This window comes from Coregonus clupeaformis, chromosome 5 (assembly GCF_020615455.1).
Source record: "Coregonus clupeaformis isolate EN_2021a chromosome 5, ASM2061545v1, whole genome shotgun sequence".
NCBI lineage: Eukaryota > Metazoa > Chordata > Actinopteri > Salmoniformes > Salmonidae > Coregonus > Coregonus clupeaformis.
The window spans coordinates 38,134,838-38,161,185 of NC_059196.1; the positions used below are offsets into that span (position 1 = coordinate 38,134,838).

The window sequence follows — 26,348 nt, forward strand, 5'->3', positions numbered from 1 at the left end:
TTGTCAGTCTTTTTTTTTTATTGAGTAAAAATCAGACATGAACACGTGCAGACTAAAAACCAGTAACAAATTCACCACGATCCTAAAAAGGTTCTGAAATTAAGAGTCTGCATCCAGCTGTAAAAGGATATGGCCTGTTTCTAGAAAAGCCCAGTAGTCCTTTGCAATCTGTACAGAACACTGCTTTAGATCAAACAAATAGAAACCGGTAGTCACTTTCTTCAGTCCACTGTGCAAAAAGTATTGATGTCTGTCCTGAATTATTAGGTTGTTGTTGTACACACATTAATTCCTTCTTCCACTTCAGTCGCTTTTATAAATCAAAGCGTTGTCAATAAATCAGCAGTTTAAACCATCTTTACACTGTAAATATGTTCTCGCCAAGTCCAGCATTTACATGTAAACTAAAAAAGGTTTGAAAAGGAGGATTGTGGGAAAGCAGAACACAAAACTGGTATTAAGGAGTGGAGGGGACCCCTCCTGACCCTGGTTCAGCGGCGATGGTGTCCGTGCCCTGAGTGTCCACTGCTGCTGCTATGGCGTTTGCTCTTGTGGGTGCGCTCCCTTTCTCGGTCGTACGACCTGGACCGCTCCCTCCTGTCTCCACGGTGATGTCCTCCCCCAGCCCCACCTCTCTCGTGCTTGTGCTTCTTGGCCGACGAGAGGTCCGACGCGCTGCGGTCTCTGTCCCGCTCCCTCCCTCTCTCCCGTCCCCTCTCCCCTTTGCTGGCAGAGCGCGACCTTGACCTCTTCCTCTTGTGAGCCCCTCCGCCGCTGCTGCTATGACGACTCGATGGCTTGGGGTCGATGTTGCCATGGCGGCCGGGCTTTGGCTTGAGGTGTGGAAGGAGGAGGGGGGAGGACGGATGGCGTCGGGGGAGGGGCTGCGGCTGTGAGAACGACTGCGAGATCGAGAACTGTAGGTCCCAGAACGACTGCGCCGGCTGTTGTAACTGAAGAGAGAGTAAAGAGAAGTGTTAAGACTGGGGTCCAGCTGAATATTACTACATGCGAGTGTGACACTGGCTGTAAAATACTGGCTGTAATGTACCGTTTTAAACTGGCTGTAAAGTACCGTAGTAAAGCATACATAATGAATTAAGTACTAAAGTCTTACTGTCTGCGTGGGGAGCGTGATCGCGAGCGAGTTCTGGAAAGGGATCCACTCCTACTCCTGCTGTTCCTCCCGATCTTAGCCTCCTTCCTCAGCCTGACAGAGAGAGACAGAAAGAAAGACATAAAGGTGCCATTTCCATTAGGGGTGTCTGCTTAAAATTGGAAAATAAAACATTTTCTTACAGAACGAAAGGCCCTGCTATGTTTAAGAGTAGTTAAGAGTTGTGTTTGTTCCTCACCCGTTGTGTGGGCTTTTGGAGCCCTGGGCTCTGCTGTCTGGTTCTTTCTTTACAGGTTTGAGGGCCTGGGGGTTCGGAGATTTATCCTCTACCTTCACTACATTGGGGGAACCTGGGGAACACATAACATGTCATTAGACCGGGTGTCCCCATTTAGAAGTGTAATATTGTTGTACTTAACACACAAAAAATATAAAAATATATCTTTAGACAGGTTGAACTATGAACCCAACATAATCAAAGTCCTTTTCTATCGGATGACTTGACTTGGGCAGGGCACTTGGTTAAATGAGCAGCTATGGTAAGGTAAACACCGGGTTTAAATTAACAGCTATGGTAAACGCCGGGTTTAAATTAACAGCTATGGTAAGGTAAACTCACAGGGTTTGGATCCGGGCGAGAAGCCTCCCAGGTTGGACAGAGCTGGGGTCCCATCAGGGTTCAGTCCTTTAGCCTTCAGCTTGGCCTCCTGCAGAGACATCTTCATCTTCTCTACCTCCTTCTCCAGGTGGTCATAGTCAGGCTGGCCGAGAGAGAGAGACTGTAAGAAGGTACGGTGTGTGGTGTATTGTGTTATACAGCAGGAGGATGTATGGATGAACAGTCATAGTTACAGCGTTGATAGAAGGTTTAGGGGGTGATTTGTACCTTCTTCCTGGTGTAGAGTTTGAGGGTGGTGATGCAGATATCCTTTATCTCCTCCTCTGTGGCTCCAAACAGCAGGTACCAGTGAGGTCTGGATGGGAGAGGCATCTACAGACACACAGCACTTAGTTAATGATGCTACAAATAGGGCCATTCAATAGGATGGGTAAGGAACACTGGTTAAGAGACTCATCCTATTACAGGAGAGATGGTGGGGGTCAGGGGAAGACTAGAGATGGTGGGGGTCAGGGGAAGACTAGAGATGGTGGGGGTCAGGGGAAGACTAGAGATGGTGGGGGTCAGGGGAAGACTAGAGATGGTGGGGGGTCAGGGGAAGACTAGAGATGGTGGGGGTCAGGGGAAGACTAGAGATGGTGGGGGTCAGGGGAAGACTAGAGATGGTGGGGGTCAGGGGAAGACTAGAGATGGTGGGGGTCAGGGGAAGACTAGAGATGGTGGGGGTCAGGGGAAGACTAGAGATGGTGGGGGTCAGGGGAAGACTAGAGATGGTGGGGGTCAGGGGAAGACTAGAGATGGTGGGGGTAAGGGGAAGACTAGAGATGGTGGGGGTCAGGGGAAGACTAGAGATGGTGGGGGTCAGGGGAAGACTAGAGATGGTGGGGGTAAGGGGAAGACTAGAGATGGTGGGGGTCAGGGGAAGACTAGAGATGGTGGGGGTCAGGGGAAGACTAGAGATGGTGGGGGGTCAGGGGAAGACTAGAGATGGTGGGGGTCAGGGGGAAGACTAGAGATGGTGGGGGTCAGGGAAGACTAGAGATGGTGGGGTCAGGGGAAGACTAGAGATGGTGGGGGTCAGGGGAAGACTAGAGATGGTGGGGGTAAGGGGAAGACTAGAGATGGTGGGGGTCAGGGGAAGACTAGAGATGGTGGGGGTCAGGGGAAGACTAGAGATGGGGAGATTGGAACCTGCAGAGCTCTGGCAGCCAGGTAGATGCAGGCACAGGCGATAGTTTCAGCTTGGAACCTCACAAACACGTTGGTCCTCAGGCTGTCATTCATGTAGTTCCTACAAGACACAAGCAACATACAGAAACATAGCACCATCTCCCCACAGCCTCATGTCCCTCCCCAACATCACACTGAAACACTGGTCTGGGGAGTCACCAGCTGATCCCCTACAGCTACAGGTGGTGCAGGCTTGTTTCAGCTTGACCATTAGTTACTTGAACCATGTGTTAGTGCTGGGATGAAACAAAAGCCTGCAGCTCTAGAGGACCACAGTTGGTGACCACGCCAATAAAGACAGTTATGCATCTGAAATAGTAATAGGCTAACGGTATGGAGACTAGTTTAGCTTTGTCCTGCTACTCCCCTCTCAGGTGCATCCATGTTGGTGTTGTGCTGGACATGCAGCGTCACAGATGAAAAGCTTGTACACTGGACAGGACTGTGTAGATGGAGCTAGAGCCCACAGGTCCTTACCGTAACAATATGACGTCCAAAGAAATGAAAACTACTCAAGTCAGAGGTCCCGACTATTCAGATGTCTTTCTAAAGTGCGCATGCAAACTGAATGTGAATGCAGAGACGACCGAGGTGGAGGTGACCATAGGTATACGGTAACAGTCAAAAGTTGGGACACACCTACTGATTCAAGGGGTTCTCTTTATTCTGACTATTTATCTACACTGTAGAACAATAGTGAAGACATCAAAACTATGAAATAACACATGGAATAATGTAGTAACCAAAAGGAAAGTGTTAAACAAATCAAAAAAATATTTTATATTTGAGATTCTTCAGAGTAGCCACCCTTTTCCTTGATGACAGCTTTGCACACTCTTGGCATTCTCTCAACCAGCTTCATGAGGTAGTCTCCTGGAATGTATTTCAATTAACAGGTGTGTGCCTTGTTAAAATTTAATTTGTGGAATTTATTTCCTTCTTAATGCGTTTGAGCCAATCAGTTGTGTTGTGACAAGGTAGGGGGGGTATACAGAAGATAGCCCTATTTGGTAAAATACCAAATCCATATTATGGCAAGAACAGGTCAAATAAGCAAAGAGAAATGACATGGTCACTCAATCCGGAAAATGTCAAGAACTTTTAAAGTTTCAAGTGCAGTCTCAAAACCCATCAACCACTACGATGAAACTGGCTCTCATGAGGACCGCCACAGGAAAGGAATACCCAGAGTTACCTCTGCTGCAGAGGATATGTTCATTAGAGTTACCAGCATCAGAGAATGCAGCCCAAATAAATGCTTCACAGAGTTCAAGTCACAGACATCAACATCAACTGTTCAGAGGGGACAGTGTGAATCAGGCCTTCATGGTCAAATTGCTGCAAAGAAACCACTACTAAAGGACACAAATAAGAAGAGACTTGCTTGGGCCAAGAAACACAAGCAATGGACATTAGACCGGTGGAAGTCTGTCCTTTGGGCTGATGAGTCCAAATTTGAGATTTTTGGTTCAAACCGCCATGTCTTTGTGAGACGCAGAGTAGGTGAACGGATGATCTCCGCATGTGTGGTTCCCACCATGAAGCATGGAGGAGGAGGTGTGATGGTGTAGGGGTGCTTTGCTGGTGACACTGTCAGTTAATTATTTAGAATTCTAGGCCCACTTAACCAGCATGGCTACCACAGCATTCTGCAGCGATACGCAATCCCATCTGGTTTGGGCTTAGTGGGACTATCATATGTTTTTCAACAGGACAATGACCGAAAACACACCTCCAGGCTGTGTAAGGGCTATTTGACCAAGGAGAGTGATGGAGTGCTGCTTCAGATGACCTGGCCTCCACAATCCCCCGACCTCAACCCAATTGAGCTGGTTTGGGATGAGTTGGACCGCAGAGTGAAGGAAAAGCAGCCAACAAGTGCTCAGCATATGTGGGAACACCTTCAAGACCGTTGGAAAAGCATTCCAGGTGAAGCTGCTTGAGATGATGCCAAGAGTGTGCAAAGCTGTCATCAAGGCAAAGGGTGGCTATTTTATTTGTTTAACACTTTTTTGGTTACTACATAAGTCCATGTGTTATTTCATAGTTTTGATGTCTTCACTATTATTCTACAATGAAAAAATTTTGTCAAAATAAAGAAAAACCCTTGAATGAGTAGGTGTCCAAAAACTTTTGACTGGTACTGTACAGCAGCCCGTAGTAGAATGCAGCCATGGGCTATAGAGGCAACGACTCATCTCTTGGCTGAGAGGAGATGGAAGTTTCCCTTAACCACAGATAAAGGATCAGATTGGACAGGTCAGGCTAGAGCTGTGGGATGAGATGGCATGCTGCACTCTACAGTTAAGATAGAAAAGCTGTTCTTTCAATATGTACGGTAGCTTTCAACTTGGAACTCTCCATCAAAAAGGACTGCACAATGCTGTCATGTAAGGTAACAGGGTTCAAGTTGTGTTTAAAGTTTAATTCTAAATTGCAGCTAGTTGGGAGTTTCAGTGACCCTGATAAGCTATAGCTCAGGCAAGACATGGCAACATCCGACAGACAATGGACATTTCTGACTGATGGTTTTGGCGTCTAGCAAGCAGTCAGACAAACTGAAACAGAAAGATGACGGGTGACAGAACAGAAGACTGCTGGTGCAACCCCTTCCCACCCAAAGTGTCCCCTTCAGGATACAATGGATGCTGGGGATGATTTGCAAAACCTAGCTTTACTGACAAAACAAAAACTCTGAACACATTGAAATCTAAACTGGCCTTCTCTGAATAGTCTGAACACATTTAACCACTCCGAGCCAGTCCTGGAGTGTGATCCTTGTGTATGTGGGCTGTGAATTATATGATTTCAGATCAATTAGACAATATTCAGAAAACCCGCTCACACAGGGGTCCCCCAGAACAGGCTTCCCTAGATCTGCTGAGGGTTTGAACTTTGGACTTGTGGACTACTGATAAGACTACTGCAAAAAGTGGCCGGTGGATATTGATGGGTGGCGAGACAGGTCCTTGGAGACAAAGCCTGAGCAGGATCAGCCTGTAAGACATGTCTGGAGACCACGTCAGTTTGGGAAAATCAAATAGACAGTTCAACGGTACACTTTAACTACTGCATCAAAAAGGCATACCCAGAAAACGGTTGAGTCAAAAAAATACTTCAGGATGGTTACTTCAAATCTAGAGCAAGTAAACTAGAAAAATGTTTAAGTAGAATGCAATAGTTCTCTAGAGCTATCTATAAAAAAGTATTTAAAAACTGCTTAACCTAGGAAGCAAAACCCCAAAAATACAAATCCTTTTGGACACCCCCCCAAGAGAAAACAAGATGACGTTGGCAGTTGGGAAAGGCCCGCCCCTTCAGTGAATCTCGGCAGAGAGCTCTCACTGGATTAACTGTCTCCGAGAAGGGCAGCCAGCCAATGGGGGCGCTTCCTGAGGCCATGTGGTTGGAGGAGCAGAGTTCAGAGGTTCTTTATGAGACTTACCAGCATGGACTACCCTTTAATCAAAGAGTAGAGAGAAAGGACAAAGTTAAACTGAGTTCCTTGGGCACCAGAATCATAGACTATAAATAGCCATGTAAGGACAAGAGGAAAACAAACAGCTCTCAATAAGACACTAATGAATCCATCAGAGAACAGAGGTTACAGAGGGGTGGAGGCAGACTGTAATACAGCAGGTGTTTGTGAAGTAGGGTACTGGGTTAGTTAGGGAAGAGGTCATGAACTCACCAGGCGGTCTGGACCAGAGTCTGGTTCTTCTCACATTCCAGGACTTGCAGGTACATGACGATGATCTGGAAGAAGACCAGTTGACATTATGCAATAACCAACGCGGTTTCACAATCCCTAGGTGTGTGAGAATGAAAACCAACAGCCTGTACTGAGAACAGAATGTTCTAGAACACCATAACTACAGCTGTGTCATGTGAGTCACACAAACTATCACACCCTTAATTCAACAGCAGTGTTAGTATAGTCTGATAGCTAGGCCTAATGCTAGTGTTGAGATAAATGTAGCTGTGACTTGAGCCAGAATAACACCGGCTGGATCTACAGTTGCACTGTATGTGTATTCTGAGAGATGTAACTGGGACTCACCTTGTGCGGATGCTTGACGTGCACGCAGAAGCCCAGCTCCTTCAGGATTCGCCGCTCAGCTTTGATCACTTGGTTTTTGGTATTAATGTAGTTCTGATCAAGAATCAATGAACTTGCACTCCTGCTTTACAAAAGAATGAAAATAACCAAAAATGTTTCCCCCCCCTCAAAAACAGAAAGAAAGCGCCCTTCTGCTTTCTTTGACTGGTTCTCTTTCCCCCTTCGACCAACTAAAAGCAACAGGCCCAAATGGTTTGTTTTTAGGGGGTTTAGTTGACTCCTGTGATTTCAGTGGAAGCTTTTGAGTTACTGTTCCATGCCTACCTCAAGTCACCATGCATCACAGCTTTGACAGAAATATCAACAGAAACATCACCAAACATGGTAAAAACCTAGACTACCCATTCAGTTCTTTACCCTTGTAATGTTGTATAATGAAAATAAAAAAGGCATGCAAAAATAGATTCTCAATTTAGGTGTCAGCTATCTGATTAAAACTACTACTGTCTAAAACAAAGAACCAATTGACTGACTTCAGTCACATAGTCACCCAACTAAGAAGCCTTACAAGCAAAACATGCACTTTTCACCACGTTAAGGAAAGAAACTACTTAAGGTATGGCCTACATTTTTGATTACCTACAAAACATGTACTTAAAAACACTATGTAAGAAAATGGACCAACGAGACTGGAAATGTGAGTGGTGGCAAAAAAAAGGCATTTTTGTCATCACCGTCTAGACTCATACATGTATTGGGTGTAAAAACAGATTTTAATGTATACTTTATTTAAACCAGGGAAGTCACATTGAGATTGACATCTCTTTTTCAAGTGAACCCTGATTACAGAAACCTCTACACTAGGAAGTGTATAAAGGCCCCCCATAATCTCTGTTAACCCAGAAAAAAAACCTTGCACTAATGCAGCACGGATCTCACGATCCATTCAGTACTGGCAGATCTGTCCACACGCAGAATCTGCCTACGGGAGATGAAGGACCCCACAGCAGAAGTCATGCAAGTGTGGTAACATTCCTATCTGGTAGTCTGATATGACATGGTAGTAACATGACTGTAGCCATATGGTAGTCTGATATGACATGGTAGTAACATGACTGTAGCCATATGGTAGTCTGATATGACATGGTAGTAACATGACTGTAGCCATATGGTAGTCTGATATGACATGGTAGTAACATGACTGTAGCCATATGGTAGTCTGATATGACATGGTAGTAACATGACTGTAGCCATATGGTAGTCTGATATGACATGGTAGTCTGATATGACATGGTAGTAACATGACTGTAGCCATATGGTAGTCTGATATGACATGGTAGTAACATGACTGTAGCCATATGGTAGTCTGATATGACATGGTAGTAACATGACTGTAGCCATATGGTAGTCTGATATGACATGGTAGTAACATGACTGTAGCCATATGGTAGTCTGATATGACATGGTAGTAACATGACTGTAGCCATATGGTAGTCTGATATGACATGGTAGTAACATGACTGTAGCCAATGGTAGTCTGATATGACATGGTAGTCTGAGCTATGGTAGTCTGATATGACATGGTAGTAACATGACTGTAGCCATATGGTAGTCTGATATGACATGGTAGTAACATGACTGTAGCCATATGGTAGTCTGATATGACATGGTAGTAACATGACTGTTTAGCTAATACTTCTGGATGCCAGATCTGTCAGAACTAAATACATTTTCTAAATGAACAGTTACCAGAGCAAACATGACCAAAGTTGCTATTAAAACTTGCATTTTATGGCACTACTTTGTCTTTACAAAAACAAGTTCTGATTTACTAGTTTCCTGACTTCAGCGGTAGTCTAGACAGGATGACAAAAACAGGTGACATGGAAAATGTGTGCAGCTTCGGTTCATGTTTCTAAGCTATTACACAAGCTGCAGTCACGCATCAGATGTAATAGGTATATCTACTCCAAACCCTGACTTTGTTCAATTTAGCATACCATGGTCAATTTCAAGACAAACGGTTTCCTCCAAACAAAGCTTTCCTAAAAAGCAAGTGTCTGAAAAGCCCTGCTTATGTCCATCAATTAGAGGTGATGTATCTACATTAAAACTCTACCCATCCAGCTCTTAAAATGTATTAAATCATCTCAATATTAAATCGAGATTTACATTTTTAGTCATTTAGCAGACGCTCTTATCCAGAGCGACTTACAGTTAGTGAGTGCATAAATTTTTCATACTAGCCCCCCCGTGGGAAACGAACCCACAACCCTGTCGTTGCAAGCGCAATGCACTACCAACTGAGCTTCAGGGGACTACTAGATAGTGAACTAATGCATGTGAACAATTGTGCAAATGTTCTAAGGGGAAAGAAAAAGGTGATATTTCTGTGAAAGCCATGAATGCCATTTGGTGAATGAGGGAGGTTGCTCTATAGTACATCAAGTATGTAGTGTTTGAGCTACGTTACCAGATGGTCCGCAAACACCCAAAGCTTAGACTGAGACAAAGGAGTCCCCAAGGCTCCCAGCCTAGGACCTGCGGCCAACCTGTCCTCCCCGTTCCCAGTGCACCGCAGTGACTCACACCACGGGCGTCTCCCAGGGGAGGGGGGGGTGACACCTCGCTCATGGTTGTCATGCCGACTGCTTCATCTCTACGTACCATTCCACATCACCCAGGCTTTGGTAAATGTAGCTGGTCGCTGTTAGTTGGTTGCAAGGGAAAAGAGAACCCAAGTTAATACCACAGCCTTAGAATTGGAACTGAACAGATTATTCTGGTCAAAGTCACACTCGTCTAGCACAGTGTGTCTTGTCCTCTGGTGCCTAGTAGGTTTTTTTCTTGGCAATCAACAGTTATTTAGGTTAGAGGTGCTAATGTATCACCTTTCACTGATCTACTTGTCTATGTAGGTAGCTGTGAATATATTGCTGTAACTACCACTGCTCAGAGATGAGGAAACTGAAACGTTTTAGAGTATGGTTTAGAGTGCATGGATCAACAGAAGAGCATTTTTTCCACATTCATACATCAGAGCATCATCATTCATGATACTTAAAACAGTTACTAATTAATATAATGCAAGATTAATACATTTGCATTTTTCACAAAATTATAAGACCAACAGAAACGATGGATAGTTTCTATATGGATGCTTACCTTTTGCCTCTATGACTCTGTTTTAAATGGTGAAAAACATTGATGACGTCTCTGAATCGTCGTGGCGCTTCCTCGATCTTGGAAGCCAAGTTGACACAGGCCATAGCAACAATCTAGGGACACAAGAATAAAAACGTTTACAGTATTTTATTTTACCTTTATTTAACTAGGCAAGTCAGTTAATAACAAATTATTATTTACAATGACTGCCTACACCGGCCAAACCCGGTGTGTAGTATGTAGTTAGCTAGCAAAACACTAACATTACTCTGAGGCTTTGCAATGATAACGTCACCTAAAATGATTAGCTAGCTAGCTGCAATGAGTATTGAATAGTTTCAAAACAGGCCTGGTTACGTGACACAAACCAGCTACGCTACTGTAAATCACAATATGGCCGCCAACGTAAACGTTCTCTACACACACCACCAGTGAGTGCCGTGGCCAAACTAGCTAATGTTCTATTTGCTAATTTGCCGAAACAGACAAATTGTCTTACCTCAAAACTGTGTTTGACAAATGATTTCGAGTAGAAAAAACGATGAAAAAGAACTTGACCCGTAGCCATTGCCACCTGTAATGTAAAGAACAATAAATTAATTTGACAGTTCTATGTAACGTTACTTGTAATTCAACAATAGATATCCGCCATTTTGTTCTTGTCATCCCACGGCCACGGATGTTATCGTGCTAACGTTGTTAGCAAGCGCAGCACGTTTAAATCAACGACTTATTCAAATAAATTACATTTGTATAAAAATGATAATTGCGCTAAATAACATTTCTATTCATCTGATTCGAGAAATGGACCTGTCATTGACCAAGTTAGCCTACTAGATTATGCTAATAAATAAGTTAGTTAGCGAACTAGCTGTGAGCTAACGTTAGCCGTTACTAGCTAGGCCTTGGCTTGGGTATTTCCCTTGTTTGGCCTTATTTTGACGGGTTATATAAACAAAGCTGCGAGTTATTAAAAACACCAACTATTTTACTCATGTTTTTCAGAAGTTGACGGTACTGGATGTTTATTTTGAATGTTTACCTGTGGCAAGCGTAGAAGAATACCAGCCGATTGAATTAGCTCGCAACCCAGGATACGGAGGTCGGTCTCTGTGTGCAGGTCGAGGCCATCGAGCATAGACGGGGTTGGCTGAAGTCTTTCCTCTGGTATGAGAGAGTTGCTGATAGTGAGGTAAACTTCAGAGTAAACTCTGTCGCCGATAAGGATCCCATCATTGTTCGTGGATGTGTTGGGAGCAACGGAGAGGGGACCAGCGGCCATCTTCACTACAACGCGGCAGAGATAGCTTCAACGACCGAGAAAAGGAAGGAGCCGAGCAAATCGACGACGTCAGCGCACTGTCGAACTACGAATAGTGTACATACGCGGGACTTTATGTGACAATAAATAAATAGTTCCAAGCAATCATACATTTAGCTGAAGTGCCTTACGTCTTTTTTACACGATAGGCTATAATATTAGTAATATAATTGTGCATACATTTTGATCTATAATCCCATGGGAATGGGTGATGCAAGGGACAATTAGCAAGCTTTTGGGAACTGTCTGGAATTTCCCAATGACGATGATTCTGAGAACTCTTTCTTTGTACAGCGTTTGAACATATCCATCCGCCCGTCATACACTTGCAACAATATAGCACAAGGCAACAGGTGTGAGACATGCGTCCCCTTGCATGAGAGCAGTCAGACAGAAAAATGCTTCCGCCTCGCGCTCACCAGTGAATCCTGTTTGGTTCTTAGTGAATACTTATTGCTTCTCCATACTATGTAATGTATTCCCTGTGAATCTGGTTATGTTTATTCGTCCCTGTTCATAGAAATTAGTTACTGAAGTCGCTTGCATTATTTTGACCACTAAATTAGTCACTGAAGTCGCTTGCAAGTTTTGACCACTAGATGCCACTGTTCCTGCTATACCGCCACACACTTTAATCCATTTTGCTGGTCTCTTGTGTTTATTAAATAGATCACAACATTTCCTTTGCAACTTTGGGTAGAAAACCAATAGATTTAGCATGATGAAAATAAATGGTGTGGTCATCCTCAAAATTCAAGCCAGTCCTCCATGAAAGCAATTCAGTGTAAGTGGATTAAAGTGTGTGGCGGTATAGCAGGAACAGTGGCATCTAGTGGTCAAAACTTGCAAGCGACTTCAGTGACTAATTTAGTGGTCAAAATAATGCAAGCGACTTCAGTAACTAATTTCTATGAACAGGGACGAATAAACATAACCAGATTCTTTCCAAAACTATTGAGCGTGCCGTCTTTAGCCAACTCTCTTGCTATCTCTCTCAGAATGACCTTCTTGATCCAAACCAGTCAGGTTTCAGGACTGGTCATTCAACTGAGACTGCTCTTCTCTGTGTCACGGAGGCTCTCCGCACTGCTAAAGCTAACTCTCTCTCCTCTGCTCTTGTCCTTCTAGACCTGTCTGCTGCCTTTGATACAGTGAACCATCAGATCCTCCTCTCCACCCTCTCCGAGCTGGGCATCTCCGGCGCGGCTCACTCCTGGATTGCGTCCTACCTGACCGGTCGCTCCTACCAAGTGGCGTGGCGAGAAGCTGTCTCCGCACCACGTGCTCTCACCACTGGTGTCCCCCAGGGCTCAGTTCTAGGCCCTCTCCTTTTCTCCCTATACACCAAGTCACTTGGCTCTGTCATATCCTCACATGGCCTCTCCTATCATTGCTACGCTGACGATACACAACTAATCTTCTCATTTCCCCCTTCTGATAACCAGGTGGCGAATCGCATCTCTGCATGTCTGGCAGACATATCAGTATGGATGACGGATCACCACCTCAAGCTGAACCCTGGCAAGACGGAGCTGCTCTTCCTCCCGGGGAAGGACTGCCCGTTCCATGATCTCGCCATCACGGTTGACAACTCCGTTGTGTCCTCCTCCCAGAGTGCGAAGAGCCTTGGCGTGACCCTGGACAACACCCTGTCGTTCTCCGCCAACATCAAGGCGGTGACCCGATCCTGCAGGTTCATGCTCTACAACATTCGGAGAGTACGACCCTGCCTTACACAGGAAGTGGCACAGGTCCTAATCCAGGCACTTGTCATCTCCCGTCTGGATTACTGCAACTCGCTGTTGGCTGGGCTCCCTGCCTGTGCCATTAAACCCCTACAACTCATCCAGAATGCCGCAGCCCGTCTGGTGTTCAACCTTCCCAAGTTCTCTCACGTCACCCCCTCCTCCGCACACTCCACTGGCTTCCAGTTGAAGCTCGCATCCGTTACAAGACCATGGTGCTTGCCTATGGAGCAGTGAGGGAACGGCACCTCCGTACCTTCAGGCTCTGATCAGTCCCTACACCCAGGCGAGGGCATTGCGTTCATCCACCTCTGGCCTGCTGGCTCCCCTTCCTCTGCGGAAGCATAGTTCCCGCTCAGCCCAGTCAAAGCTGTTCGCTGCTCTGGCACCCCAATGGTGGAACAAGCTCCCTCACGACGCCAGGACAGCGGAGTCACTCACCACCTTCCGAAGACATTTGAAACCCCACCTCTTTAAGGAACACCTGGGATAGGATAAAGTAATCCTTCTACCCCCCCCCCCAAAAAAAAAAAAAAGTATAATTGTAAAGTGGTTATCCCACTGGCTATAGGGTGAATGCACCAATTTGTAGTCGCTCTGGATAAGAGCGTCTGCTAAATGACGTAAATGTGCCCTTGAGCAAGGCACTTAACCCTAATTGCTCCTGTAAGTCGCTCTGGATAAGAGCGTCTACTAAATGACTAAAATGTAAATGTAAATGTAAGTGTATTTAGCTGACTGAGTGCAGTCCGCCGTGGTGCACACACCATCTAAAGTGAAAAGTATAGAGTAGACTACATCAGATCATAGCATACCTCCCTGCCAAGGCTGCTTCCCTCTCACGTCTCTTTCTTTCTTTCTTTCTTTCTCTCTCTCTCTCTCTCTCTCTCTCTCTCTCTCTCTCTCTCTCTCTCTCTCTCTCTCTCTCTCTCTCTCTCTCTCTCTCTCTCTCTCTCTCACATCACTCTCTCTCTCACTTCTCTTTCTCTCTCTCACATCTCTCTCTCACGTCTCTTTCTCTCTCTCTCCCACTCACGTCTCTTTCTCTTTCTCTCCCTCTCACATCTCTCTCTCTTTCTCTCTCTCTCTCTCTCACTTCTCTTCTCTCTCACACATCTCTTTTGTCTCTCTCACATCTCTTTCTCTCCCTCTCATGTCTCACTCTCTCACATCTCTTTCTCTCTCTGTCACATCTCTGTCGCTCTCTCTCTCACACATTTTTCTTTCTCTATCTCACATATCTTTCTCACATCTCTTTCTCTCACTCACATCTCTTTCACTCCCTCTCACGTCTCTCTCTCTCACCTCTTTCTCTCTCTCTCACATCTCTTTCTCTCTCACGTCTCTTTCTCTCTTTCTCACTTCTCTCTCTCTCACATCTCTTTCTCTCCCTCTAACGTCTCTCTCACGTCTCTTCCCCCCTCTCTCTCTCTCTCTCACATCTCTTTCTCTCTCTCTTGCAAATTTATTTATTTCTCTCTCTCTCACATCTCCTCTCTCATGTCGCTCTCTCTCATGTCTCTTTCTCTCTTTCTCACTTCTCTCTCTCTCACATCTCTTTCTGTCAGGGTGCTGTGTATAGGTGTGGTGTGGAATCAGGCGCAGGCAGCAGAGGGTAAGTCCAACAAGACTTTACTTAGCACAAAATAATCCACAACAGCCCGGAGGCAAAAAGACGCACACAGGCGTAATGCAAGCGCACACAAAGGTGCGTAAATCTCTCCTAACAACAAGGAGGAAACTACGGAAAAATAGCGTACCGTAACAGGTAGCGCAACCACGACACGAACAATCACACACAACACAAACCTAACAACAAGGAAACTAAATAGGGTGCTAAACGAGACCTAACACAAAACAGGTGTGACTAACAGACAAAACCAAACAAACACGAAACATCGAGCGGTGGCAGCTAGAACTCCGGAGACGACGACCGGCGAAACCTGCCCGAACAAGGAGGAGGAGCCGCCTCGGCCGAAACCGTGACAGTACCCCCCCCTCCAGCCGCGCGCCGCCTCCGGCCTCGGGGACGACCAGGGGGACGCGGAGCAGGGCGCGTAGGATGACCACGATGGAATTCGGTCATCAGGGACGAATCCAGAATGTCCCTCCTTGGCACCCAGCACCGCTCCTCCGGACCGTACCCCTCCCACTCCACGAGATATTGGAGACCCCCCATCCGGCGTCTCGAATCCAGGATGGTCCGAACCGTGTACGCCGGAGCCCCCTCGATGTCCAACGGGGGCGGAGGAGTCTCCTCAATCTCAAAGTCCTGGAGTGGACCAGCTACCACCGGCCTGAGGAGAGACACATGGAACGAGGGGTTAATATTCTTGTAATCAATAGGTAGTTCTAACCTGTAACTCACCTCGTTCAATCTCCTCAGGACTTTAAAAGGCCCCACAAACCGCCGACCCAGCTTCCGGCAGGGCAGGCGGAGGGGCAGGTTTCTGGTTGAGAGCCAGACTCGATCTCCAGGTGCGTACACTGGCCCCTCACTGCGGTGTAGGTCGGCGCTCGTCTTCTGTCGACGTATGGCACGCTGCAGATGGACGTGTGCAGCGTCCCACGTCTCCTCCGAGCGCCGCACCCACTCATCCACAGCGGGGGCCTCGATCTGGCTCTCATGCCATGGTGCCAGAACCGGCTGGTACCCTAATACACACTGAAAAGGGGTTAGTTGGGTGGAGGAGTGGCGGAGAGAGTTCTGTGCCATCTCGGCCCAGGGCACATATCTCGCCCACTCCTCCGGCCGGCCCTGACAATATGACCTCAGAAACCTACCCACATCCTGGTTGACTCGTTCAACCTGCCCATTACTCTCCGGGTGGTAACCCGAGGTAAGGCTCACCGAGACCCCCAAACGTTCCATAAATGCTCTCCAGACTCTGGAGGTAAACTGGGGGCCTCGATCGGACACTATATCCTCGGGCACCCCGTAATGCCGGAAGACATGAGTAAATAGAGCCTCAGCGGTCTGTAGGGCCGTAGGAAGACCCGGCAGGGGAAGGAGACGACAGGCCTTCGAGAACCGATCCACAACGACCAGGATGGTGGTATTCCCCTGGGAGGGGGGAAGATCGGTAACAAAATCCACCGAGAGGTGAGACCAGGGTCGTTGTGGAACGGGCAGGGGCTGTAATTTACCCCTGGGCAAGTGTCTGGGCGCCTTACACTGGGCACATACTGAGCAGGAGGAGACATAAACCCTCACATCCCTGGCTATTGTTGGCCACCAGTACTTTGTACTAAGGCAGTGCACCGTCCGGCCAATACCCGGATGTCCAGAGGAGGGGGACGTGTGAGCCCAATAAATCAGCCGATCCCGGACCTCGAGCGGGACGTACACCCGACCCACCGGACACTGGGGAGGACTAGGCTCGGTGCGTAACGCCCGCTCGATCTCCGCATCGACCTCCCACACCACCGGTGCCACCAGACAAGACTCCGGTAGTATGGGAATGGACTCCACGCACCTCTCCTCCGTGTCATACCGACGGGACAGAGCATCTGCCTTCCCGTTCTGGGACCCAGGGATGTAAGTGATCTTGAACACAAACCGGGCGAGAAACATAGTCCATCGAGCCTGGCGAGGATTCAGTCTCCTAGCTGCCCGAATGTACTCCAGGTTACGATGGTCGGTCAGAATGAGGAAAGGGTGCTGAGCCCCCTCAAGCCAATGCCTCCACACCTTTAGGGCCTGTACTACGGCTAACAGCTCCCTGTCCCCTACGTCATAATTCCGCTCCGCCGGACTGAGCTTCTTAGAATAAAAAGCACAGGGGCGGAGCTTAGGTGGTGTACCGGATCGTTGAGAAAGAACTGCCCCGATACCGGCCTCAGACGCGTCCACCTCAACTTGGAAGGGTAAAGTGGGATCCGGGTGCGCCAACACCGGGGCCGAGGTAAACAGGTCCTTCAGTCTCCCAAAGGCCCTGTCCTCCTCAGCTGACCACTGCAAGCGCACCGGACCCCCCTTCAGCAGAGACGTTATGGGAGCTGCCACCTGTCCAAAACCCCGGATAAATCTCCGGTAGTAATTCGCAAAACCCAAGAACCGCTGCACCTCTTTAACCGTAGTTGGGGTTTGCCAATTACGCACGGCGGACACTCGGTCCACCTCCATTCTCACCCCCGACGCAGACAACTGGTAACCCAAAAAGGAAACTGACTCCTGGAAGAACAGACATTTCTCAGCTTTGACATACAGGTCATGCTCCAACAGTCTCCCTCAATACCCTGCGCACCAGGGCTACATGCTCGGCCCGAGTAGCACTGTACACAAGAATATCATCTATGTACACCACTACTCCCTGCGCCTGCATGTCCCGGAAAAGTTCGTCTACAAACGATTGGAAGACTGATGGAGCATTCATTAACCCATATGGCATGACGAGATACTCGTAATGGCCGGATGTAGTACTAAATGCTGTCTTCCACTCATCGCCCTCCCTAATGCGCACCAAGTTATATGCGCTCCTGAGATCCAATTTTGTGAAGAACCTTGCCCCGTGTAAGGACTCCGTCATGGTCCCAATCAGAGGAAGTGGATAGCTGTACTTCACCGTCACCTGATTGAGACCGCGGTAATCAATACACGGACGCAAACCTCCATCCTTTTTCTTCACAAAAAAGAAGCTCGAGGACGCGGGAGAAGTGGAGGCCCGTATGTATCCCTGTCTCAGAGACTCGGCAATGTAAGTCTCCATTGCCTTTTTCTCCTCCTGTGACAAAGGATACACATGGCTCCGCGGAAGCGCTGCTCCTGTCTGGAGGTCTATCGCACAATCCCCTTGTCTATGAGGTGGCAACTGTGCCGCTCTGGTCTTACTGAACACGAGCGCCAAATCCTCATACTCAGGAGGAATGTGCAGTGCTGGCATCTGGTTCGGACTCTCCACCGAGGTCGCCCCTACGGAAACACCCAGACATAACCCCTCACACTGAGCAGACCACCCTTTAAGAGCTTTCTCTCGCCACGAAATAGTAGGATCATGGGTCATCAACCAGGGAAGCCCCAGTACCACCGGATACGCAGGAGAGTCGATAAGATAGAGTTGAATCGTCTCCTCATGACCCCCCTGCGTCCTCATCCTAAGTGGCGCTGTGACCTCCCCAATCAACCCAGATCCTAACGGACGACTATCTAGGGCATGTACAGGAAAGGGTTTGTCGACTGGAAGGAGGGGAATCCCTAACTTAATACAGAATCTCCGGTCTACAAAATTCCCAGCTGCGCCTGAATCGACTAGCGCCTTATGCTGGGATCGAGGTGCAACCTGTGGGAAACAAACAGGTAAGGTAATGTGAACGACAGAAAGCTCTGGGTAAGTAGGGCGCCTACTCACCTGGGTGGACTCCCCCACTGTACGACCGGCTCTCTCCCTCACCAGGGGACCCTCCCCAGCACCTAGCCGCGGTGTGCCCTCCGCGCCCACACTTGGTGCAGGAGACTGCCCCCTCGGGCTCCTACCTCTTCTCCCTCTAGCGCCAGCACCTCCAAGCTCCATCGGACACTGCTCGGAGGCGCTGGAGGGTGGAATGGGGGGCCCCCACCTGGGACGTCCGCGGGTCGCCAGCAGGTTGTCCAGTCGGATGGCCATGTCCACCAGCTGGTCAAATGTTAGTGTACTGTCCCTGCAGGCTAACTCCCTGCGGACGTCCTCCCGAAGGCTACATCGGAAGTGGTCTATGAGGGCCCTCTCATTCCACCCCGCATCAGCCGCTAGAGTCCGGTACTCCAGCGCGAACGCCTGAGCGCTCCTCATCCCCTGTCGGAGGTGGAATAGACGTTCCCCCGCCGCTCTCCCCTCTGGTGGATGGTCGAAGACCGCACGGAAGCGACGGGAGAACTCCGCATAGGTGACGGTGGCGGCGTCTATTCCCCTCCACTCAGCGTTGGCCCACTCCAACGCCTTGCCGGTGAGACAGGAGATGAGGGCGGAAACGCTCTCGTATCCCGAGGGCGCCGGGTGTATGGTGGCAATGTAGAGCTCCACTTGTAGGAGGAACCCCTGACACCCGGCAGCGGTGCCGTCGTACGCCCTCGGGAGCGAGAGCCGAATCCCACTGGGTTCCGGTCGATGGACGGGCTGGTTGTCCGGTGGTAAAGGTGATGGTGCGATAGGTGGGGCTATGGGAACCCCGCTGGTCTCCCATCGACGAAGGGTGTCCATGACGCCATCCAAGGCGTGCCCGATACGGTTGATCCGGTGCTCGTGTCCAAGGAGACGCTCCTCCATGGGGTCGACGGGTGCTCCTGCTGTTTCCATCTAGTGGTGTGTGATTCTGTCAGGGTGCTGTGTATAGGTGTGGTGTGGAATCAGGCGCAGGCAGCAGAGGGTAAGTCCAACAAGACTTTACTTAGCACAAAATAATCCACAACAGCCCGGAGGCAAAAAGACGCACACAGGCGTAATGCAAGCGCACACAAAGGTGCGTAAATCTCTCCTAACAACAAGGAGGAAACTACGGAAAAATAGCGTACCGTAACAGGTAGCGCAACCACGACACGAACAATCACACACAACACAAACCTAACAACAAGGAAACTAAATAGGGTGCTAAACGAGACCTAACACAAAACAGGTGTGACTAACAGACAAAACCAAACAAACACGAAACATCGAGCGGTGGCAGCTAGAACTCCGGAGACGACGACCGGCGAAACCTGCCCGAACAAGGAGGAGGAGCCGCCTCGGCCGAAACCGTGACACTTTCTCTCTCTCACACATCTCTCTCTCCTCTCTCACATCTCTTTCTCTCTCACGTCTCTCTCTCTCACATTTCTCTTTATCTCTCTTTCTCTGTCTCTCACGTCTCTCTCTCACGTCTTTCTCTCTCTCACTTCTCTCTCTCTCTCTCTCTCTCTCTCTCTCTCTCTCTCTCTCTCTCTCTCTCTCTCTCTCTCTCTCACACACACACACACACACACACATTGGGTGGGCAAGCGTACAAAATCAGCAGGGGATCAAATACTTTTTTTCCCTCACTGTATGATACCTTTCAGGCCTATGATTCCAAGGTGGTAGTACTGACACTGTAAGTCGCTCTGGATAAGAGCGTCTGCTAAATGATAAAAATGTAAATGTAATTCTCTCTCTCTCCCTCTCTCTCTCTCTCTCTCTCTCTCTCTCTCTCTCTCTCTCTCTCTCTCTCTCTCTCTCTCTCTCTCTCTCTCTCTCTCTCTCTCTCACACACACATCTCTTTCTCTCTCACATCTCTTTCTCTCTCTCTCATAGCTCTTTCTCACGTCTCTCACGTCTCTCTCTCTCTCGCACACACACACACACACACACACGCACGCACGCACGCACGCACGCACACACACAGACAATAAGATTAGGTTGGGTAAACTGCATGCTGTTTTCAACTTTTCATTTCCATGCTTTATTGTTGGTTATGTGGAGTGTGAGTTGGCTGTAATGCTGTGTGGGTTCGTAGGTGGGTGGACAAGGTGCGTAGGTGGGTGGACAAGCATCTTCCCAATCTGCCTTTGTACTGCTTTCTATCTCTAGTAACATACAGGCAGAAATAAACAGATTGTTCATTCAACAGATTGACCTCATTGAACAGCACACATCTCGTTTTCTGTCTCTCCCATCTCTTTCCTACTCTCTCATGTTTCTCTTTCTCTCTCTTTCACTTCTCTTTCTCTCTCGTCTCTTTCTCTCTCTCTCTCTCCCACTCACGTCTCTTTCTCTTTCTCTCACTCCCACTCACGTCTCTTTCTCTTTCTCTCACTTCTCTTCTCTCTCTCTCACATCTCTTTCCCTCTCTCACATCTCTTTCTCTCCCTCTCATGTCTCACTCTCTCACATCTCTTTCTCTCTCTCACATCTCTATCGCTCTCTCTCTCTCACTTTTCTTTCTCTCTCTCACATCTCTTTCTCACATCTCTTTCTCTCTCACATCTCTTTCTCTCCCTCTCACGTCTCTCTCTCTCACCTCTTTCTCTCTCTCTCTCACATCTTTCTCTCTCACGTCGCTTTCTCTCACGTCTTTTTCTCTCTTTCTCACTTCTCTCTCTCTCACATCTCTTTCTCTCCCTCTAACGTCTCTCTCACGTCTCTTCCCCCCCTCTCTCTCACATCTCTTTCTCTCTCTCTCGCAAATTTATTTATTTCTCTCTCTCTCTCTCACATCTCATCTCTCACGTCACTCTCTCTCATGTCTCTTTCTCTCTTTCTCACTTCTCTCTCACATCTCTTTCTCTCCTCTCTCACATCTCTATCTCTCTCTCGCACGTCTGTCTATCTCACGTTCCTCTTTCTCTGTCTCTCACGTCTATCTCTCTCTCACGTCTACTCTCTCACGTCTCTCTCTCTCACTTCTCTATCTATCTATCTCCCTCTCTCTCTCTCTCTCTCTCTCTCTCTCTCTCTCTCTCTCTCTCTCTCTCTCTCTCTCTCTCTCTCTCTCTCTCTCTCTCTCTCTCTCTCTCTCTCTCTCTCTCTCTCTCACACACATCTCTTTCTCTCTCACATCTCTTTCACTCTCTCATAACTCTTTCTCTCTCACTTCTCTTTCTCACGTCTCTTTCTTTCTCTCACGTCTCTCTCTCTCTCTCGCACACACACACACACGCACGCACACACACAGACAATAAGATTAGGTTGGGTAAACTGCATGCTGTTTTCAACTTTTCATTTCCATGCTTTATTGTTGGTTATGTGGAGTGTGAGTTGGCTGTAATGCTGTGTGGGTTCGTAGGTGGGTGGACAAGGTGCGTAGGTGGGTATCTTCCCAATCTGCCTTTGTACTGCTTTCTATCTCTAGTAACATACAGGCAGAAATAAACAGATTGTTCATTCAACAGATTGACCTCATTGAACAGCTAAGTGGAGATAGAATGGTCCTCCATGCACATCCATTTAGCTGTCAGGGGTTGGCAGGTTCCTCACAGCTTCCGTCAGAAGACGCACAGGGTGTTCTCTCCTCTCAGCCAGAAGCAGTTAGAGAGGTGTTGTTTGTACCTACTATGGGAGATCTGTAATGTTGGTATTTAAGCCGCGACCACAGCAGAACAGAACAGACCTGTCTGGGCATGGTTTAAATTATTTCTACTCGTATCAATTTTCTAAGTTCTCCTGCCGGTTTCGTCCTTACTTCTCTGTCATTTCCTGGATCTGATGTCTCGTAGAATCACAGGGGTATAGAAAAAGTATAGATTCATTGGAGAAAATCCATAATCATATGCAATGCCTCTGAGGTGTAGACGGCTACAATTTACTGATGCATGTAGTAGTTTCCAGGTGTTCCCCTGACAGACAGACTGTTTACCGTTACCAGTTGGTTGAATTTTCAGCCCATTTGTTCATTTATTGTTTTATTTATGAGTGTTTTGTATAATTAGTTGAGCTTCCAGTAAGTTATCTACTATAGTACTATAGGACTGCCCTATATCATAACTCTGTATATTAGAAGTCAATAGGTAACGCACAGAGGTTGGTCTGCCATTACATGATGAAAGTCAATCTGACAGCTTGACAGAAGGAAAGACAGGCATTTTGCTCTTCTAGCACAAGGCTTCTACGATGAGAGTTGGACACAGAATTCTCCAATCGTCTCACACATCAGCAATATTGGGCCCGGGGCCCCAATGTCACTGCTCTGGCAAAAACTAACAGAAGCAATACTATATAATTCTAACGCTAATGGTGACGCAGGATAGGGTAGTTATGATGTACAAACAGCAGAGGGCGACAGAGTACAGAAGATGGAGAGGTTTCTCAGTGAACGTGCAGCCTGGTCACCCCGTGACACAAATCAGTATTAGAAGTCCATCCATGGCTGAGGACGTCTGTAGATGACGTGGAAACCGGCCACTAGGGGCAACAGTGAGCGCTGTTCCCTTCAAGTAGGTTTCGGTTTTGCTAGGTTATGGATGAGGATGGTGTGCTAGGGTGTTATGGATGAGGATGGTGTGCTAGGGTGTTATGGATGAGGATGGTGTGCTAGGGTGTTATGGATGAGGATGGTGTGCTAGGGTGTTATGGATGAGGATGGTGTTATGGATGAGGATTGTGTGCTAGGGTGTTACGGATGAGGATTGTGTGCTAGGGTGTTACGGATGAGGATTATGTGCTAGGGTGTTACGGATGAGGATGGTGTGCTAGGGTGTTACGGATGAGGATTGTGTGCTAGGGTGTTATGGATGAGGATTGTTTGTTAGGGTGTTACGGATGAGGATTGTGTGCTAGGGTGTTACAGATGAGGATTGTGTGTTAGGGTGTTACGGATGAGGATTGTGTGCTAGGGTGTTACGGATGAGGATTGTGTGCTAGGGTGTTATGGATGAGGATTGTGTGCTAGGGTGTTATGGATGAGGATTGTGTGCTAGGGTGTTATGGATGAGGATTGTGTGCTAGGGTGTTATGGATGAGGATTGTGTGCTAGGGTGTTATGGATGAGGATTGTGTGCTAGGGTGTTATGGATGAGGATTGTGTGCTAGGGTGTTATGGATGAGGATTGTGTGCTAGGGTGTTACGGATGAGGATTGTGTGCTAGGGTGTTATGGATGAGGATTGTGTGCTAGGGTGTTATGGATGAGGATTGTGTGCTAGGGGTGTTACGGATGAGGATTGTGTGCTAGGGTGTTATGGATGAGGATTGTGTGCTAGGGTGTTACGGATGAGGATTGTGTGCTAGGGTGTTACGGATGAGGATTGTGTGCTAGGGTGTTACGGATGAGGATTGTGTGCTAGGGTGTTATGGATGAGGATTGTGTGCTAGGGTGTTATGGATGAGGATTGTGTGCTAGGGTGTTATGGATGAGGATTGTTTGTTAGGGTGTTACGGATGAGGATTGTGTGCTAGGGTGTTACAGATTAGGATTGTGTGTTAGGGTGTTACGGATGAGGATTGTGTGCTAGGGTGTTACGGATGAGGATTGTGTGCTAGGGTGTTACGGATGAGGATTGTGTGCTAGGGTGTTATGGATGAGGATTGTGTGCTAGGGTGTTATGGATGAGGATTGTGTGCTAGGGTGTTATGGATGAGGATTGTGTGCTAGGGTGTTATGGATGAGGATTGTGTGCTAGGGTGTTATGGATGAGGATTGTGTGCTAGGGTGTTATGGATGAGGATTGTGTGCTAGGGTGTTATGGATGAGGATTGTGTGCTAGGGTGTTATGGATGAGGATTGTGTGCTAGGGTGTTACGGATGAGGATTGTGTGCTAGGGTGTTATGGATGAGGATTGTGTGCTAGGGTGTTATGGATGAGGATTGTGTGCTAGGGTGTTACGGATGAGGATTGTGTGCTAGGGTGTTATGGATGAGGATTGTGTGCTAGGGTGTTATGGATGAGGATTGTGTGCTAGGGTGTTACGGATGAGGATTGTGTGCTAGGGTGTTACGGATGAGGATTGTGTGCTAGGGTGTTATGGATGAGGATTGTGTGCTAGGGTGTTATGGATGAGGATTGTGTGCTAGGGTGTTATGGATGAGGATTGTGTGCTAGGGTGTTATGGATGAGGATTGTGTGCTAGGGTGTTATGGATGAGGATTGTGTGCTAGGGTGTTATGGATGAGGATTGTGTGCTAGGGTGTTATGGATGAGGATTGTGTGCTAGGGTGTTACGGATGAGGATTGTGTGCTAGGGGTGTTACGGATGAGGATTGTGTGCTAGGGTGTTATGGATGAGGATTGTGTGCTAGGGTGTTATGGATGAGGATTGTGTGCTAGGGTGTTATGGATGAGGATTGTGTGCTAGGGTGTTACGGATGGGGATTGTGTGCTAGGGTGTTACGGATGAGGATTGTGTGCTAGGGTGTTACGGATGAGGATTGTGTGCTAGGGTGTTATGGATGAGGATTGTGTGCTAGGGTGTTATGGATGAGGATTGTGTGCTAGGGGTGTTATGGATGAGGATTGTGTGCTAGGGTGTTATGGATAAGGATTGTGTGCTAGGGTGTTACGGATGAGGATTGTGTGCTAGGGTGTTATGGATGAGGATTGTGTGCTAGGGTGTTATGGATGAGGATTGTGTGCTAGGGTGTTATGGATGAGGATTGTGTGCTAGGGTGTTATGGATGAGGATTGTGTGCTAGGGTGTTATGGATGAGGATTGTGTGCTAGGGTGTTACGGATGAGGATTGTGTGCTAGGGTGTTATGGATGAGGATTGTGTGCTAGGGTGTTATGGATGAGGATTGTGTGCTAGGGTGTTACGGATGAGGATTGTGTGCTAGGGTGTTACGGATGAGGATTGTGTGCTAGGGTGTTATGGATGAGGATTGTGTGCTAGGGTGTTATGGATGAGGATTGTGTGCTAGGGTGTTATGGATGAGGATTGTGTGCTAGGGTGTTATGGATGAGGATTGTGTGCTAGGGTGTTATGGATGAGGATTGTGTGCTAGGGTGTTATGGATGAGGATTGTGTGCTAGGGTGTTATGGATGAGGATGGTGTGCTAGGGTGTTATGGATGAGGATGGTGTGCTAGGGTGTTATGGATGAGGATGGTCGATGGGCGTAATCATCTGCCTCTGGTACAAAATGTTGCATGTTTGAATCCAGTGACAGAAAGTTGTTTTCGAGATTTTTGTTTTAAGCCTATCCCAAACCTTAACCCTTAGGGGATGGCAGATGGGTGTAAGCATCTGCCTCTGGTACAAAAGGTTGCATGTTTGAATCCAGTGACAGAAAGCTATTTTCGTTTTAAGCCTATCCAAAACCTTAACCCTTACCTTAACCATTAAGGGTTAATGCCTAACCTTAAGATTTGGGAGTTAATGCCTAAACTTAACCTTAAACACTTTGAAATTTGTCGTTTGGCACATCTAATTCTGACGTGAGACTGTGAGAGCTTGTTGGAATGTGAGGACAGCGCTGTGGGCATAGCACACACACACACACACACACACACACACACACACACACACACATGACACACACACACACACACACACACACACACACACACACACACACACACCACACACACACACACACACACCACACACACACACACGACACACACACACACACACACACACACACACACACACGACACACACACACACGACACACACACACACACACACACACACACACACACACACACACACACACACACACACACACACAC

General features: G+C 47.6%; 1 protein-coding gene across 6 annotated transcripts; it reads right to left on the reverse strand.

Moving 5' to 3' along the window:
* Positions 1 to 11,567, reverse strand: LOC121566936 (cyclin-L1). 6 transcript variants are annotated; one of them, XM_041876874.2, is made up of 11 exons: positions 11,234 to 11,563; positions 10,691 to 10,765; positions 10,192 to 10,304; positions 7,027 to 7,147; positions 6,658 to 6,722; positions 2,928 to 3,027; positions 2,004 to 2,108; positions 1,737 to 1,896; positions 1,356 to 1,467; positions 1,118 to 1,210; positions 1 to 953 (listed from the first exon to the last, which is right to left on the reverse strand). In XM_041876874.2, the coding sequence occupies exons 1-11, from the start codon at positions 11,471 to 11,473 to the stop codon at positions 458 to 460; spliced, it is 1,680 nt and encodes a 559-aa protein (XP_041732808.2). In that variant the 5' UTR covers positions 11,474 to 11,563; the 3' UTR covers positions 1 to 457. The 6 variants fall into 6 exon arrangements, with proteins under 6 accessions (XP_041732808.2, XP_041732807.2, XP_041732810.2 ...); XM_041876873.2 differs by having other exon boundaries at positions 7,027 to 7,150; XM_041876876.2 differs by having other exon boundaries at positions 1,737 to 1,878; positions 11,234 to 11,561.
* Positions 11,568 to 26,348: the final 14,781 nt, after the last annotated feature.

What these genes read in the sequence shown, in the direction of transcription:
- LOC121566936 (XM_041876873.2), bottom strand. Translation starts at nt 11,473, where the DNA reads ATGGCCGCTGGTCCCCTCTCCGTTGCTCCCAACACATCCACGAACAAT. An exon ending in TTGTCAAACACAGTTTTGAG is followed by an intron (nt 10,305 to 10,690) that starts GTAAGACAATTT and finishes TTGTGTCCCTAG; the next exon opens with ATTGTTGCTATGGCCTGTGT. An exon ending in TCACGCTCCCCACGCAGACA is followed by an intron (nt 954 to 1,117) that starts GTAAGACTTTAG and finishes CTCTCTCTTCAG; the next exon opens with TTACAACAGCCGGCGCAGTC.